Genomic DNA, 15,116 nt, shown 5'->3' with positions numbered 1-15,116 from the left:
TATCCACACTCACTTACCAAAAAGAGTGGCATTAACATTTTCCCACATTATCTTAAATTTCCATTTGCGGTTATTACCAGATCGTTCGACTCCTTGGACCGGTAATGACAAATAGTTGGGAATAAGGTTGCTACTTGCTATTCTATACATCGCTTGATAAAGTATCTTCGTATTTTGATAATATCAACTGTGTTAACTACGAGAATATCGTTGATTACTTGAGGGATCAAAGTAACTTCGTATCTCTGCGATACTATTTTGAAACCGCTTTATCACAGCTTAACTTATTCTAAGAATTTTCTGCCCAGCTCTGTTTAATACTTTCCTCTAATTGAGGCCCTGGTACTAGTTTAAATGACAAACCTCCAAGACTGACTATTTCCTCTTACGTTCTTAAAATTTATATTTACATCTAACTGTTATACTGTCATCCTGCATCTTTTTTGCTTTCCTTTTATTCTCATATTGCCTATCACTTCAAAAATTCTTGCACAAGCCCTTTCTTTCTTCTGCCAAACTTAGAGCATTTTTACTAATATTCCTAGTGGTAAGGTACAGCGGTAAAATATAGTATATCTGCAGTCAAGCCTTTATGTTTCTTCCCAAATACATTTTCTGCTACTTTGCAAACCATTTTTCTAAGATTTTTCTCTTGACGCTACCCATTGTAATCTTAATGTTCTATCCAATTATAATAAATGTTTCCTTCAACACTTTTACTTTGAGTTTTTGAAAAGACCCTTAAAACACCATGTACCTTAACACCACCCTATTAGAAAACAGTTACCCAAATTTCTATAGTTATCTTTTCAATTTATCTAATTCTCGAAAGTGTATTGCATCAAATAATTCCCTCCCTCATGACTGATAAATATATAGCCAATTATAGGAATATACATTCCTATGGTAATATATATTCCCATGCTATATGTTTCCATAGCGTGACTATGCTTTTATTATTTCGGCAAATACAATCAATTTGCAAAAAGAAAAGTCTCAATATCTAAAATATCTAAATATAAATATAAATATCAAAATATTTAAAATATAAAATATCATGATATATTTTAAAATATCTAAAATGTATTATGAATATATATAATGGGTTCCATGTGTATCCACCAGGGGGAGGGGTAAGTGAAGGGAGACACTTTTAGGAATAAGGTGAGTGTTTATGTTAGTTTTTTAGTAATTTTCTGATTTTTCAGTAACCAATTTTTATGGCCAATAGTAAGAAAGAAAGTGTCAGATCAATGGTCCCTTCAAAGGTTCAAAAAAAAATTTTTAACGGAATTGATTATTATATTTATAAAAAAAAAAGTACATTTGATTTGTACATCACATTTCACTCCACAAAATAATCGTAACTCCAATTTTAAGGTCTTTTTTTTTAGGCAGATTCGTTTTCCATTGGTTTTTGGCTGGCATTTTTTCACTCTTTAGACGGATTGTCGTAAAAATTACTCTAATTTAAAAGTGCAGTCATGCTAACTTTTATATTTATTTTCCCGTTAACTCTTGGTTTGTCTAAATTTAGGTTATGTACTCAAATCCATTTACTAATAAAAGCTACTGCACAGTAATATGCAAGAAAGACGATTTGTTTTCATCTCCAGACTGTGTCTGAGAGCTATGGGTAGGCTAATTCCAAGGTCAATTTCACTGCAATTTGTGTTTCTTCTTGAAAGCTAGTAACAAATCGGATACTCTAGGAAAGGGATCCTGTCTTTTGTAGACAATCTTAGAGTTGTCACATCTGCTGTGTCATTGCCATCACTGCAGTTTCTCTTTGTTTTTTCTCAATTGAAATGTAAAACCCAAACTAAAAATTTGTTTAAGCCTATATTAAAATCTTCAAAGTAGGTAAAACAAGGCCATCAGAATAATAAAATTGTAGAAAATTATCAACTTATCATATATATTATATATTATCATATATTATACTTATCATTATACTTATACTTATTATACTTATCATATATTTTCAACTTACAAATAAAGTAAACATACCACTCAATGCCTTTTTTTTGCTCTTTCCAAATATAATAGGGTAAGACACCCAGTAGTCGGCCACCTGCCTATTCTCGGACAGAATGTAACTAACAGGGAACCTAGCTCTAGGCTAATGTGGTCACTTAGTGGAACTAAACTTAGTGGTCACTAAACTGGCCACTTAGCAGACTAGGGTAAAAAACCAGTATCCAATTGAGCAAAATTATGTAAAACTAAAACCCTCACATCTTGTTACCAAAGAGGAATTGAGAAGGATTGGGCATATTAATGAATAGCAAAAAGTCTAAGCTATGCATCAATATGGTTATTATTCAGATTATTTAAGATCAGAGACTTGAAACTTTTAGTTTATTGACTTACCTGCAGGGACCTCTCTTTGGAATTACCAATTATCCTATTTTTATGTATATATCCTTTTAGTGTTTTAGTTTTATTCATATATTAACAGAAAGCTGATTTTCTTCTGATTCTAGAAATGTAACTTTTATTGCTTGATATTTATTCTATAAATCACAAATATTTAGGCCTAAATATAGTCTTTCTTTTCAGTTGCTTTTCAAAACAGAGACCATATTTTCAATTTATGCTAACAATTCATTGGTGAAAATCTGACCAAGAAGGCGGGGTTCTTGTTACTGCCCTCACATTGCTTCATGTTGTAGTAAAAAGGGGTGGTCCAAAAAGCCATTGCTATTTTTCCAAAATGCCAAAGAAAAGTGGTCTTTCCCAAAAAGAGGTCTTTTACCCTATATTAATTTTAGACAAAGAAAGCAACAAGTTGAAATTGTTGCTTAGATATATGGATATCTAAGTGACCAGGGAAACCAGCTTTGTCTTTGTTTAAAAACTTTCTAAGCACATTAGCCTAGAGCTAGGTTCCCTGTTAGTTACATTCTGTCCATGAATAGGCAGGTGGCCGACTACTGGGTGTCTTACCCTAATCATTTTTGTCAGAAATGAATTTTACTCCAACCCCTATATATGCCAATTCAGGGTATACATTTGCACATTAGGGGGAGTGGGGGTAAATTTTATTTCTGATGTAAATGGGAGGTAAGTTTAATCTTTACTTCCACTTCCTAATGTGCAAATATAGGTCAATATATACCAAATCATATTATAGAGTTTCAAATAGTGAATACGCCATTTGATGCTTTTTTTATGCTGATTACAAATATAATTAAGTCTCTGGGATATACTATCCTCAGAAAGGATAGATCTTCAGAGAGAAAAGGAGGTGGGGTAGCTTTATTAGTTAAAAATAATATAAAATTGTGTGGCATCAATTTTCCAGATCTTGCAAATGATGTTGATGCAATTGGTATCAGTGTTTGGCTGAATAATTTAAAAACCTACATAATAAGCTTTTATAACCCTAATGGCCAAACTACAGATGCCAAGGATTTCTTTAATTATATAAATAATTCTAATATGTTAAAAAATATCATTATTTGTGGTGATTTCAATGCCCACAGCCTTTCAATGCCCACAAATATCATTATTTGTGGGGGAATAAACCAGCAAATAAAGCTGGTAAATTCATTGAGCATATGACTTCAAATAATAATGAATTAGCTGTTGCTACCCCTCCAAACCTTAATACATATTTTAACCCCAAAAGTGGCAGATTCTCCACAATTGACGTACAAATTGTGTCATTAAATTTTTTGAATAAAATTTACATAAATAAAATAGATAGTCTATGTACTGACCACTTTGCTATAGTTTGCTACCTAAGTGAACCTGCTGAAACTTTATCTCACACTTCCAAATATATCAACACTAAAGCAAATTGGTCTATGTTCCAAAATAAGCTAAATGATGAAATTACAAGTTTCACCCAAATATCATGCCTTTCTAACACAACAGTTGACACACATGCTGAAGCCTTGACATCTTTACTAATAAATACAGCTAATCATGCTATACCCAGGACAACACCTAGGAAAACATTCCCTAAACAAATTCCTAAAGCATGGTGGACAAATGAGTGCCTAAATAAATGGAGAATAAAAAAGGCAGCTAGGACAGAATTCATACAAAAACCATCACCTACTACATATTTAAAAAAATTACAAGCAGAATCTAATCTAAAAAGGAATATAATAGATGCTAAATATAATTACTGGAATAATTTTGCAAATAATCTCTCCAGTGAAACACATGAGCCAATTATACATAAGGTCATAAGCCACATCTGTGGGAAAAAGACTACCCCCAACCCACTCCTGTATGAACTTATACATAATAATACCCACTATGACAATGATAATGAAAAAGCTAACCTATTTGCAACTCTTTTTGTTAATAAGCTAACATCAAATAATCAAAGCACACTGTCCCCAAATCCTATGAACCCAAGTTACCAACCACGCCCAGGATCCGGGGACATAACTAATCCATTTTCAATCCAGGAATTGAATAATGCAATACATCATATTAGGACCAAAACTAGTGGCAGCTATGACAATATACACCCTACATGGATAAAGAATCTCACACCTTCATGCAAACAAGAACTGCTAAATTGTTATAATCCCGCTTGGGCATCTTCTATGTTCCCCAATATATGGAAATGTTTGTCCCTCCTACCAATCCTAAAGAAAAATAAACCCAAAGATAACCCTGAGTCTTATAGGCCCATAATGATTACTCCTGTGATGGGGAAAGTAATGGAGAAAATGATCTATCACAGACTCCTCTGGTTTGTTGGGAAAAATAATATGATCCCTCACACTCAAACTGGATTCAGTAAATACCACTCCTCAACAGATGTTTTAATTTTCCTAACAAATGTAATAAATGAATCTTTCTAAAAAAATAATGTCCTAGTTGCAGCTGTTCTAGATTGTGAAGGGGCATATGACAATGTGAACCACCAAATCCTTTTAAACAAACTTGCAAACCTTGGAGTACCCCCTAAGCTAGTATCTTTTATTAAAACCTTCATAGAAGTGCGAAGTTTCATCGTTTGTGTTGGTTCAGCCTCTTCACTCCAAAAAACAATAAACAATAGTCTACCTCAGAGAGCAGTCCTTAGATGCCTCCCATTTGCCCTATATCTCTGGGACATGAGCCTACCCCACACAAATCTACAATATGCTGATGATCTGGTGCTATGGTCATCTGGCAACACCTTTGAAATAGCACAGCCAAATCTGCAAAAGTCACTTTTCCAGTTTGAAAAATTCTCTCAACATTCAGATTTACCCATTGCACCCACCAAGTCAAAAATAATCCAATTTCACCGGAAGCGAAAGCATGTTAATGCAAAACTAACTCTAAATAAAACAACTATTCCAGAAGATAATCATATTAATTACCTAGGTCTCATACTTGACCAATAACTTAATTTCCACATCCACATTTCAAACACAATAAAAATAATGCTATAGAAAAACAAATATACTAAAAAGACTTCTTTCCACACCCTGGGGCTGTAAGGAGAAAACCTTACTCCCGTTTTATAAATCACATATAAGACCCCATATTGACTATGGGCTCATCATCTATGGTGCATGTGCAAAGACCCAGATGCAAAAAATTGAAACAACACAAAATGATATAATACGTCTCATATTTGGTCTTAGGAAACCCACAAGCACCAAGTTTCTGCTTATGGAGAGTGGATTAACAACAATATGGGAGATACGTAGCTTTCTCTAGACAAAACATCTTACAAAAATTGAATCAAATAGCTCACACACACTACATAATTGGTTAAGAAATCCAGCCATGTATAGAGGCATTGCAGATGAGTATGCCAATATTCAGAAGTACTTCCCCATACCAGCAAAGTCTATTGCACCCACTTTCCTCCAATCCCCCACCCATGGAATTGGTCAAGTCCCATAATAAATAATGACTTCTCAAAGTGGAATAAAGATTTAACCCCCATTGCTTTTGTCCAGAAAAAATTTGCAGAACTTAATACAATTACCTATAAAAATCACTTTCAAATATTTGTTGATGGGTCAAAAATGAATGAGAAGGTTGCAAGTGATGTTTTCCTTCATCACCTGAAAATTGCAATGGGCGAGAGATTATATAATAATTTATCTGTAATGTCTGCTGAGTTAAATGCCATAATCATGGCATTAGAACACCTTAAGGAAAACCAACCTTTGAGTGCAAATTCAAATAATATTATCATATATTCCAACTCTCTATCAAGCCTTGAGTTGCTGGCTTCAGCTCCTCAATAGGCCTATAAGTTGGAAATTGACACTTATCATTGTCTCAGTATTATAGATAATCTTGCTTCAAGTGGCATAAAAACTTATTTTCAGTACATTCCTAGCCCCTCTGGCATAAGTGGTAATCATCAGGTTGATGAAATAGCAAAAAATGCTATAAATATTGACCAGCCAAGTGGGAGACCAATCCCAATTAGAGATATTTACTGATGGAGGCTATCAGATATTAATTTTAATAAGATTAATCCTATCCTTTCCCCCTTTCCCAATAAGTATTGTTCTAAAATTTATCATAGAATTCGTTCTGGAACAAATGAACTAAATTTCCTTGCATTCTCATATAAGTTTTCTAATTCAAGTGGTTCAATTCCCCTGTCCCCTCTTTGCAGGCATTGTAATATGAATAATGAAACAATCGACCATTGCCTATTTGAATGTAATATGCTGACGTCTGCAAAACGTACCCTGCTTTGTAAACTGTTAAAATGCTTCAAACACCACAACATCTCACTATCAGCCAAGAGCCTAGCCAACTATACCTGCACACAGACCACAGAAATCGATATCTATCATCTTATATTTGAACTCCTTGAGTCAAAAGATCTACTGAAAGATATCTGAGAATATCAAACAAATAAGAGACGACCAAGCCAGTAGCTCTGTAGCCCACAGAGTGAAGCAAAAAGAAAAGGGCTAAATAGTACTAACTGAACAGCCCGCCTGCTGTGAATTAGAAGAAGAAGAATATAACAATCATTTCTATCAGAAATGAATTTTAGCCCCCCCTATATATGCCAATTCAGGGTATATATTTCTACATTGGGGGGGGGGGTGTTGGCAAATTTTTTTTTTGATGTAAATGGGTGGTAATTTTAAACTTTACCCCCCCCCCCCTAATGTAGAAATATATACTGTACCCTAAATTGGTATATATAGGGAGGGGGGGGGGGCTAAAATTAATTTCTGATAGAAATGCTTATTATATTTGTAATCAGCATAAAAAAGGATTCGAATGGTGTATTCACTTTATTCCTAACTCAATAATATGATTTGGTAAATATTGACCCAAATATATACCCTGAATTGGTATATATAGGGGTGATGGCTAAAATTCATTTCCAACAAAAATGATTATTATATTTGGAAAGAACATAAAAAAGGCATCAAGTGGTATGTTTACTTTATTAACAAGTCAATAATATGATTTGCAAAAAAAATTACCAAAATGGGTACTTGTATGATATATGCCCTACCTAATGTTCTTCTAATAGAAAATGTTTCTCTGACACTCAATCCTAATGAAATAAACCAAAGTAAGATAAGAATATAATACTTTAGAAAGAAATTGGGCTATATATTTGCACATTAGGAGGGTTGGGGGTGATCATGAAAGGATTCAATGAATAGAATGATTGAAAATGGAAGAAAACATAGAAATCTGATTGGTAGAAACTTTCTACAGATTATAAAGTAAGAATTTTATTATTATGGGTTAGTGTTTTTGTATGTTTTATGTGTAGCTTAGGCTAGTCTATCTGGTACAAGTAAGAGGGAGGTGTGCTGTTTAGCTATATCTCAGGGTATCCCTCTCCTTCTTATGCCTATATATTGCCTTAGACAACAAAGCTTACTGATTTTTTTTTATTAGAATGTTTCTTTTAGATTTACTATTTTCTAAGTAGGGTAAGAAACTCCTTTTTGGGAAAGACCACTTTTCTTTGGCAGTCTGGAAAAATAGCAATGGGTTTTTGGATCACCCCTTTTTTACTACAGCATGATGTAATGTGGTGGCAGGAACAAGAACCCCACCACCCAACCTGGTCAAATTTTCACCAAAAATTTGTCAGCATAAATTAAAAATTTGATCTCTGTTTCTGAAAAGCAATTGAAAAGAAAAATTATATTTAATACTTGTGATTTATAGAATAAATATAAAGCAAGAAACGTTACACTTCTAGAATCAGAAAAAACTCAGCTTTCTGTTAATATGTGAATAAAACAAAACACTAAAAGGATATATATATCAAAATAGGATAACTGGTATTTCCAAAAAGAGGTCCCTGTAGGTAAGTCAATAAACTAATAATTCCAAGTGTTTGACCTTAAATAATTTTAATAAAAACCATATTGATGCATGGCTTAGGTTTTTAGCTATCCATTAATATATACAATTCTTCTCAATTCCTCTTTGGTAACAAGATATGAGAGTTTTAGTTTTACATAATTTTGCTCAATTGGATAGTTTTTTTTTACCCTAGGTAACACAATCCTACTGAAGGATTGTGTTGACCCTGGAGTTTTTGTTATATGATCTTTGAACCATTTTGGGAAAGTTGCTCTCTTAAAGTTCTTATTGGATGGGTTTGAGGAAAATAGGGCCTGGAGAGGGGGAGGGGGGTAGTTGCCCTCCAATCTCTTTTGACTCTTAAAAAGTGAATGAGAACATTTAATTTCTAATAATATGAGCCCTCTCCAAAGTTTATACAAGCATTCCTTCCATAAGAATTATATATGGCCCCAGAGCTTTACTTACAATGCCTGCCTCTGGGCCCTGGGAGGTTGTGTTCACCCTGGAGTTATATGATCTTTGAACTGTTTTTGAAAAAATGGCTATCTCAAAGTTCTAATTGGATGGGTTTGAGGAATAAAGGGCATGGAGGGGGGGGGGCTAGTTGCCCTCTGATATCTTTTGACTCTTTAAAAGCAAACTAGAACTTTCAATTTCCAATCAAATGAGCCCTCTCAAAAGTTTATACAAGTATACCTTCCACAACAACCATATATGTTCCCAGAGCAATACTTACAAGGCCTGCCCTGGGCTCTGGGGGTTGTGTTGACACATGAGTTGTTCTTATCTGACCTTTGAACTATTTTTAACAAAATGGCCAAATGTAAAGGAGTTTTTGTTATATGATCTTTGAACTATTTTTAACAATATGGCTACCCCAATTTTTTTTCAGATTATTTGGGCAAAAAGGCTTGGGGGGGGGGGAAGGCTAGTTGCCCTCTAATCACTTTTGACTTTTAAAAAGGGTACTAGAACTGTTGATTTACAATCAAATGAGCCCCCTTTGAAGTTTATACAATGGCCCCTTCTATATGAAGTGCCTCTGGGAAAAAAATAATGGAGTGTGGGGGTAGGCTAGCTGCCCTCTGATCAGTTTTGACTCTTAAAAAGTAAATTACAGCTTTCAATTTCCAATGAAATGATCCCTCTATGAAGTTTATACAAGCATTCCTTCCATAGCAATCATATATTCCCCCAGGGCATAACTCACAATACATGCCCCTGGTCCCTTGGGGGTTGTGTTGACACCAGAGTTTTTTATATGATCTTTGAACTAATTTTAACAAAACAGCTATCTCAAAATTTTTATTGGATGTATATGGGAAAAAAGGGCATGGGGATGGGCTTGTTACCCTCTGATATCTTTTGATGCTTATAAAGTGTACTAGAACTTTCAGTTTCCAATCAAATGAGCCCTCTCTGAAGTTTATACAAGCATTCCTTCCATAAGAACCATATATGCCCACAGGGCATAACTTATAACCCTTCCCTATAGACTGTGGGGGGAGTGTCCTGCTCAAAGATATAATTTCCAGAACTCTCAACTACTTTGAACAAATTGGCTATCTGAAAATTTTGATTGCATGTGATTGGGGAAATAGTGGGTGTGGAAGGAATGTTATTTGCCTTCCAATCACTTTTGACTATTAAAAAGGGCACTAGCCATTTAAATTTCCAATTGAATTAACCCTTTTTGAAGTTTATACAACAACACTTTCTGTAAAAACCTTATATGCCCCAAGGGCATAACGTACAACCCTGAGGGCTGCAGGGGGGGGGGGGGTGTTGTCATCCTCCAAGACCTAATTTCCAGAATTTTCGACTACGTTGAACAAAATTTTGATTGGATGTGTTTGGGGAAAAGGTGGGCATGAGAGGGGGGTTAGTTGCCCTCCAATTACTTTCAACTAGTAAAAAGGGCACTAGCCCTTTGAATTTCCAATTGAAGGAGTCCTATTTGAAGTTTCTACAACAAAGCTTTTTATAAAAAGCTTATGTGCCTTCAGGGCATAACTTACAACCCTTGCCCTGAGGGCTGTGGGGGAAGTAACTTCCTCAAAAACATAATTTCTGTTTGGAAATCAACTATGTAGAACAAAATGGCTATCTCAAAATTTTGATTGGATGTGTTTGGGGAAATGGTGGGCGTGGAAGGGGTGTTAGTTGCCTTCCAATCACGTTCGACTATTAAAAAGGGCACTATCCATTTTAATATCCAATTGAATGAGCCCTTTTTGAAGTTTCTACAACAAAGCTTTTTATAAAAAGCTTATGTGCCTTCAGGGCATAACTTACAACCCTTGCCCTGAGGGCTATGGGGGAAGTAACTTCCTCAAAAACATAATTTCTGTTTGGAAATCAACTATGTAGAACAAAATGGCTATTCCAAAATGTTGATAGGATGTGTTTGGGGAAATGGTGGGTGTGGAAGGGGTGTTAGTTGCCTTCCAATCACTTTTGACCTTTAAAAAGGGCATTAGAACTTTTGATTTCCAGTCAAATGAGTCCCCTTTGAAGTTTATACAACGACCCCTTTCATATGAAGTGCCTATGAGAAAAAAAAAACAACATTGGAGCTATATAACCTTTACTAGCCTATTAATTAAAAAAAACTTTTTCCACAAAATAAGTTTTTCAAAGAAAAGTAAAGAAATCCATTAAACCAAAAATGAGCAAAAAATAAAATAAAATAATCTACCAAGCATGAAACTACCACAAATCAGTATCAATAAATAAATGAAACCCAAAATGAACAGAAATTACAATAAATAACCAAGTCAAACTCAAAACGTGCAGAAATTAACATGAGTAGGACTCGAAACCTCTATGCTTTCCTGAGGTCAGAACATAATTTGCATTTTACTGAAAAAATATAAATGTTTTTACTTTCTTAACTATAAATACTATAATAAATCAAGTAATATTAACATTTTGATTACTAAATATCTATATATGCATATTGAACTGAAAATGTACATTCATTGGTATTATTTACCTTAAAGTTCAAATTATGTTCTGGCCTTGGGAAGGCATAGGGGTTTTAAGCCCTGATCGTTAATTTCTGCTCGCTATGAGCTTAACTCAGTTATTTTGAGTTATTTGAGTTTGATTGCTGATCAAAGCTTATGTTATTTTTGCCTTTCATTTATGTTATTTTACTGTGTTCATGGCCATATGTTTGGCATTATTTTCCGTGGGAAGGGGGGGTTCAGGCGGGGGTATTTTCCGGGGGAGGGGGGTAAACGCTGGCCACTGATTGAATTTATCTGTAGTATCTCTTATAGAAATTATGAAAATATTGGCCTAAATTCCTTTTGGAGGTCTTTGCTACCCCCCTCTTCATAGGGAGATCCATTGGTCAACACCCTGATAGATAGTGGATAAATATATGATACTCCAAATCCCATAGTTCTATTGGATAAATGGCCTACAATAAAGTCTAAGTTTTTATGAGTTGCACATATTTTTAGAGATGAATGTTATACTGCTTGGGAGTATGTCCTTTTAAACTGGAAGGTCATATAAATGCCCTTTTAATAGTTATGAAAACGTTTTCCTTAATGACATCTTGAGCATGGTTTGGGCAAACTACCCAGGCTTGTATTATGATGTGTTTTTTACTTAATATTGTTTGTCCTATTGCTGGCAAGTTTGATTTAAGGCTTTAAAGGTTCATGTTAATAATTTCTCTTTCAGTAATCTTTGATTACTGGTTTTCTACGAATACCACTAGGGAGACAATACAAACATGCATGTACAACAGTCCTTCTCTGGAATATATTATATATTATCTCTAGATATTGGCTTTCTGATTCTCATATGTGTTCAATTTAATTGTACAGGCCTAATTTTCACCAGGACTGCATCCATTTTTGTGGTAGTTTGACCCCTTTTGCCAAAAGTACATACATTTTCAGTTACTAACACCGTTTTTGAAGAGCAAATATAAAATTAGTAAATTTTGCATATTTGGAATCAGCATAACCGACAGACAGATTTTGTTTCTATATGTATTTGTAAGCATTTTTTTTTTAAATTTCAGTTGCTATTGACAAGGGCTACTCTTTAAAAGCAGTTTTTCAGTATAAGCTGTTTGATCCATGGCTTTCTTAAATGTAAAAGAGGTTACCACTTCCTTGTTCAACCCCTGTTTTTTACATTCAAGTTTAATATCCATAAAAATTTACTTTAAGAATCACAATCCTCCCTGAAAATAGTGCTCTGCTTTAAAATTTTTCTCAGGGTGGGGGAGTCTGAGATATCAAAAATGAGTCATAGGATCATCATTGCCATAGATTTCAAGGTGGTTTCTTTGAAAAAAATTTGCTTGTAGAAATGTCTCCCAGGGATGCTGGTGAGGGGCCTGAAGAGCCATACAATGCAGGATACAATAAGATATTAAAAAATGTATGTAAAATGAGAGAAAAAAGAAATATTCCCACTTAAATCTTGCCAAACAAAAACCTTTTTTGTAGCACTTGTACCCCTGGGAAATCACCTGGCTACACTCATGATCCCCCACCCTCTTTCCGCCTTTTGGGCTGGTAAGTATATTGAGTACAAAATACTCCATATTATGTCTCAATGCTAAAGGACCAAGATGAAACCATTTTTTGGGGTGGGGGGAGGTAAGTGTTTTGACAAAAGAGAATGTGCTAAAGTTCTTTTGTCCTGCCTGTCTTTTGACAGGCTCTTTGGCCAGTTTTAAATAAATGTATTTACAAAAGAAAATATTAAATTTCTCTATTCAAGAAATATTCAAGGAGACTGGAAGTCTTGTGGGAAAAAGCAGTCTTGGATTCAAGGTATTTTTCCTTATTCAGCCTAACCCCCCCCCGTCCATCCCCTTGCAAATTGTAAAAACGGTGGGCCTAAAATTGCACATTTTGATTTCAGAATCCCTGGGAAAAACTGCAATCCTTGGTTAAACTCTTTTTTTTAAAGCTAAATCAGACATTTCTGTTACAAATATTTCCATTTTTGGCTCTTGTCTATCTTTTATCATTTTTTAAGCAAGACATATAAGTACACAAACGCAGATAGGTCTTACTTTTGGTTACTTTACTAGTGTATTTCTTACTTTTAGCTTGTAAAGAGATATTACTACCAACAGTAAGCAATGGCATCTTTCATTTATCTACCAAACAAATTGAAATTGGAACTGAGGCGACTCTAGAATGTTTTAATGGGTTCGATAACCAACCTGAAGATGTCAGAAGTCTTTCATGTAGAGAAGACGGTACTTGGAAAACACAAGAAAGTAAAGGTCTGCCATCTTGCCAAGGTACATTTTCATGTATCACTCATTGAACTATGAGAGATGGGAAAGGGCAGTCCTGAAAAAAATGTTTCTGATCTGCTTAAAAGCATTTGGGCCTTGAGCTCATATGGATTTTTCCCCTGACCAAGTGGCAAGATATTAAAATACAAGACACAGTGGGTTCTTAGGTTATCAGAATTGTGTATACTATATGTTGGAAATAGTATGTGAAGTGGAGTTGAAACTTTCACAGAATGTGGGGTGGGGGGTGAAAGTATTAAATTCTTTGTCTGCAAGGGGGGGGAGATAGGGGGAAAATATTTGTGGTCTGATCCCTATAAAAGTTTTTACTTTTGGCCCCTGAGGGACTTTTTATGGTGAAATGTTAATAGCAAGGTAAATTGAAAGACACTGCAATGCATAACCAAGTTATCTAAATAGTATATCTATAATATCTCAGAAGCACCTTAGGGAATGAAGCCGAAACTTTCAAGGAGATATGGGGGGATAAGGGTACCTCTAATTTTGTATTGGAGGGAGGGGACAAGGGGACCAAACAAATTTTGTTGCTGATTCACCTAAAAATTTTGCACTCTAAATCCCTAAAAAAACTTAAAATCTATTCACGGCAAACTACCAAGGTAAATGAAAAGAAACTGTGTGTCCTTGTTTAACCCCTGTTTTTTACATTCAAGTTCAATAACCATAAAAATATACTTTAAGAATCACAATCCTCCCTGAAAATAGTGCTCTGCTTTAAAATTTTTCTCAGGGTGGGGGAGTCCGAGATATCAAAAATGAGTCATAGGATCATCATTGCCATAGATATATAGATATACCACGGGTTCTCACCAGTGGTATTTGGAAACCAATTTTATTACAAATATTTTCTTTTGTGCTAAATAAGGAAAATAAACATTAAAATTACTGTAAAATTTTGAACTGATGAGCTTTCAGCAATTAATATCATTATACATAAAATATTCAGTTTAATTTATTAGTTCTTTCTAAAGTTGTTCAAACTGAATATAGTTTCACTATAAACAAGAGTTTGGATGCTGCCCCCTTCCTTAACTGTAAATAAAAACCAAAAGCCTACTGCGTCATTGGCGCTTAACTGAAAGCTAATTATATTACAAATATTTTCTTTTCCAATTCTTACAGCATTGAAAATAAAAAATAAAATTACAGTGAAATAATTTCTTGAACTGATGGATCTTTTAACAATTAATATCATTATACATCAAATATTCAATTTGATGTTCTTTATACTTTCCAAGACTGTTCAAGACGCATATAGTTTTCAGTAAAGCGCCAATGACGCATCAGGTTTTAGACTTTTACAGTGAGAGAAGGAGGCGATACCGAAACTCTTGTTTCTAGTGATTTTTGTTCGTTTCAAGCTTGATTTGCGTATTCAATTTAAGTTTTCAACTCGTTTTAAGATTTATTTATTCATTTACATTAATATTTATTGTATGTTTGTTTGCATTGAGTTGTTCATTTAATTTCTGTTCGTTTTAAGTTTCATTATGCTTCAATAGCAAAATATTTTTCTTTCGTTTTAAGCTTGATTTTC

The 15,116-nt window shown here is 34.3% G+C and overlaps 1 protein-coding gene across 1 annotated transcript in view; it reads left to right on the top strand.

The window, feature by feature from the left end:
- The first annotated feature begins 1,551 nt into the window (after nt 1–1,551).
- Nucleotides 1,552–15,116, top strand: part of LOC148950318 (uncharacterized) — a 227,415-nt gene continuing 213,850 nt past the window's right edge. The window contains exons 1-2 of the mRNA XM_089091838.1: nt 1,552–1,636; nt 13,364–13,561. Coding sequence (XP_088947964.1) covers nt 1,585–1,636; nt 13,364–13,561 — 250 coding nt within the window. The 5' untranslated portion in view covers nt 1,552–1,584. The remainder of the gene's footprint in view (nt 1,637–13,363; nt 13,562–15,116) is intronic.

This window comes from Artemia sp. Qi Xiang Cuo, chromosome 7 (genome assembly GCF_049724085.1).
Source record: "Artemia sp. Qi Xiang Cuo chromosome 7, ASM4972408v1, whole genome shotgun sequence".
NCBI lineage: Eukaryota > Metazoa > Arthropoda > Branchiopoda > Anostraca > Artemiidae > Artemia > Artemia sp. Qi Xiang Cuo.
This window is presented reverse-complemented; position numbering and strand designations above follow the sequence as displayed.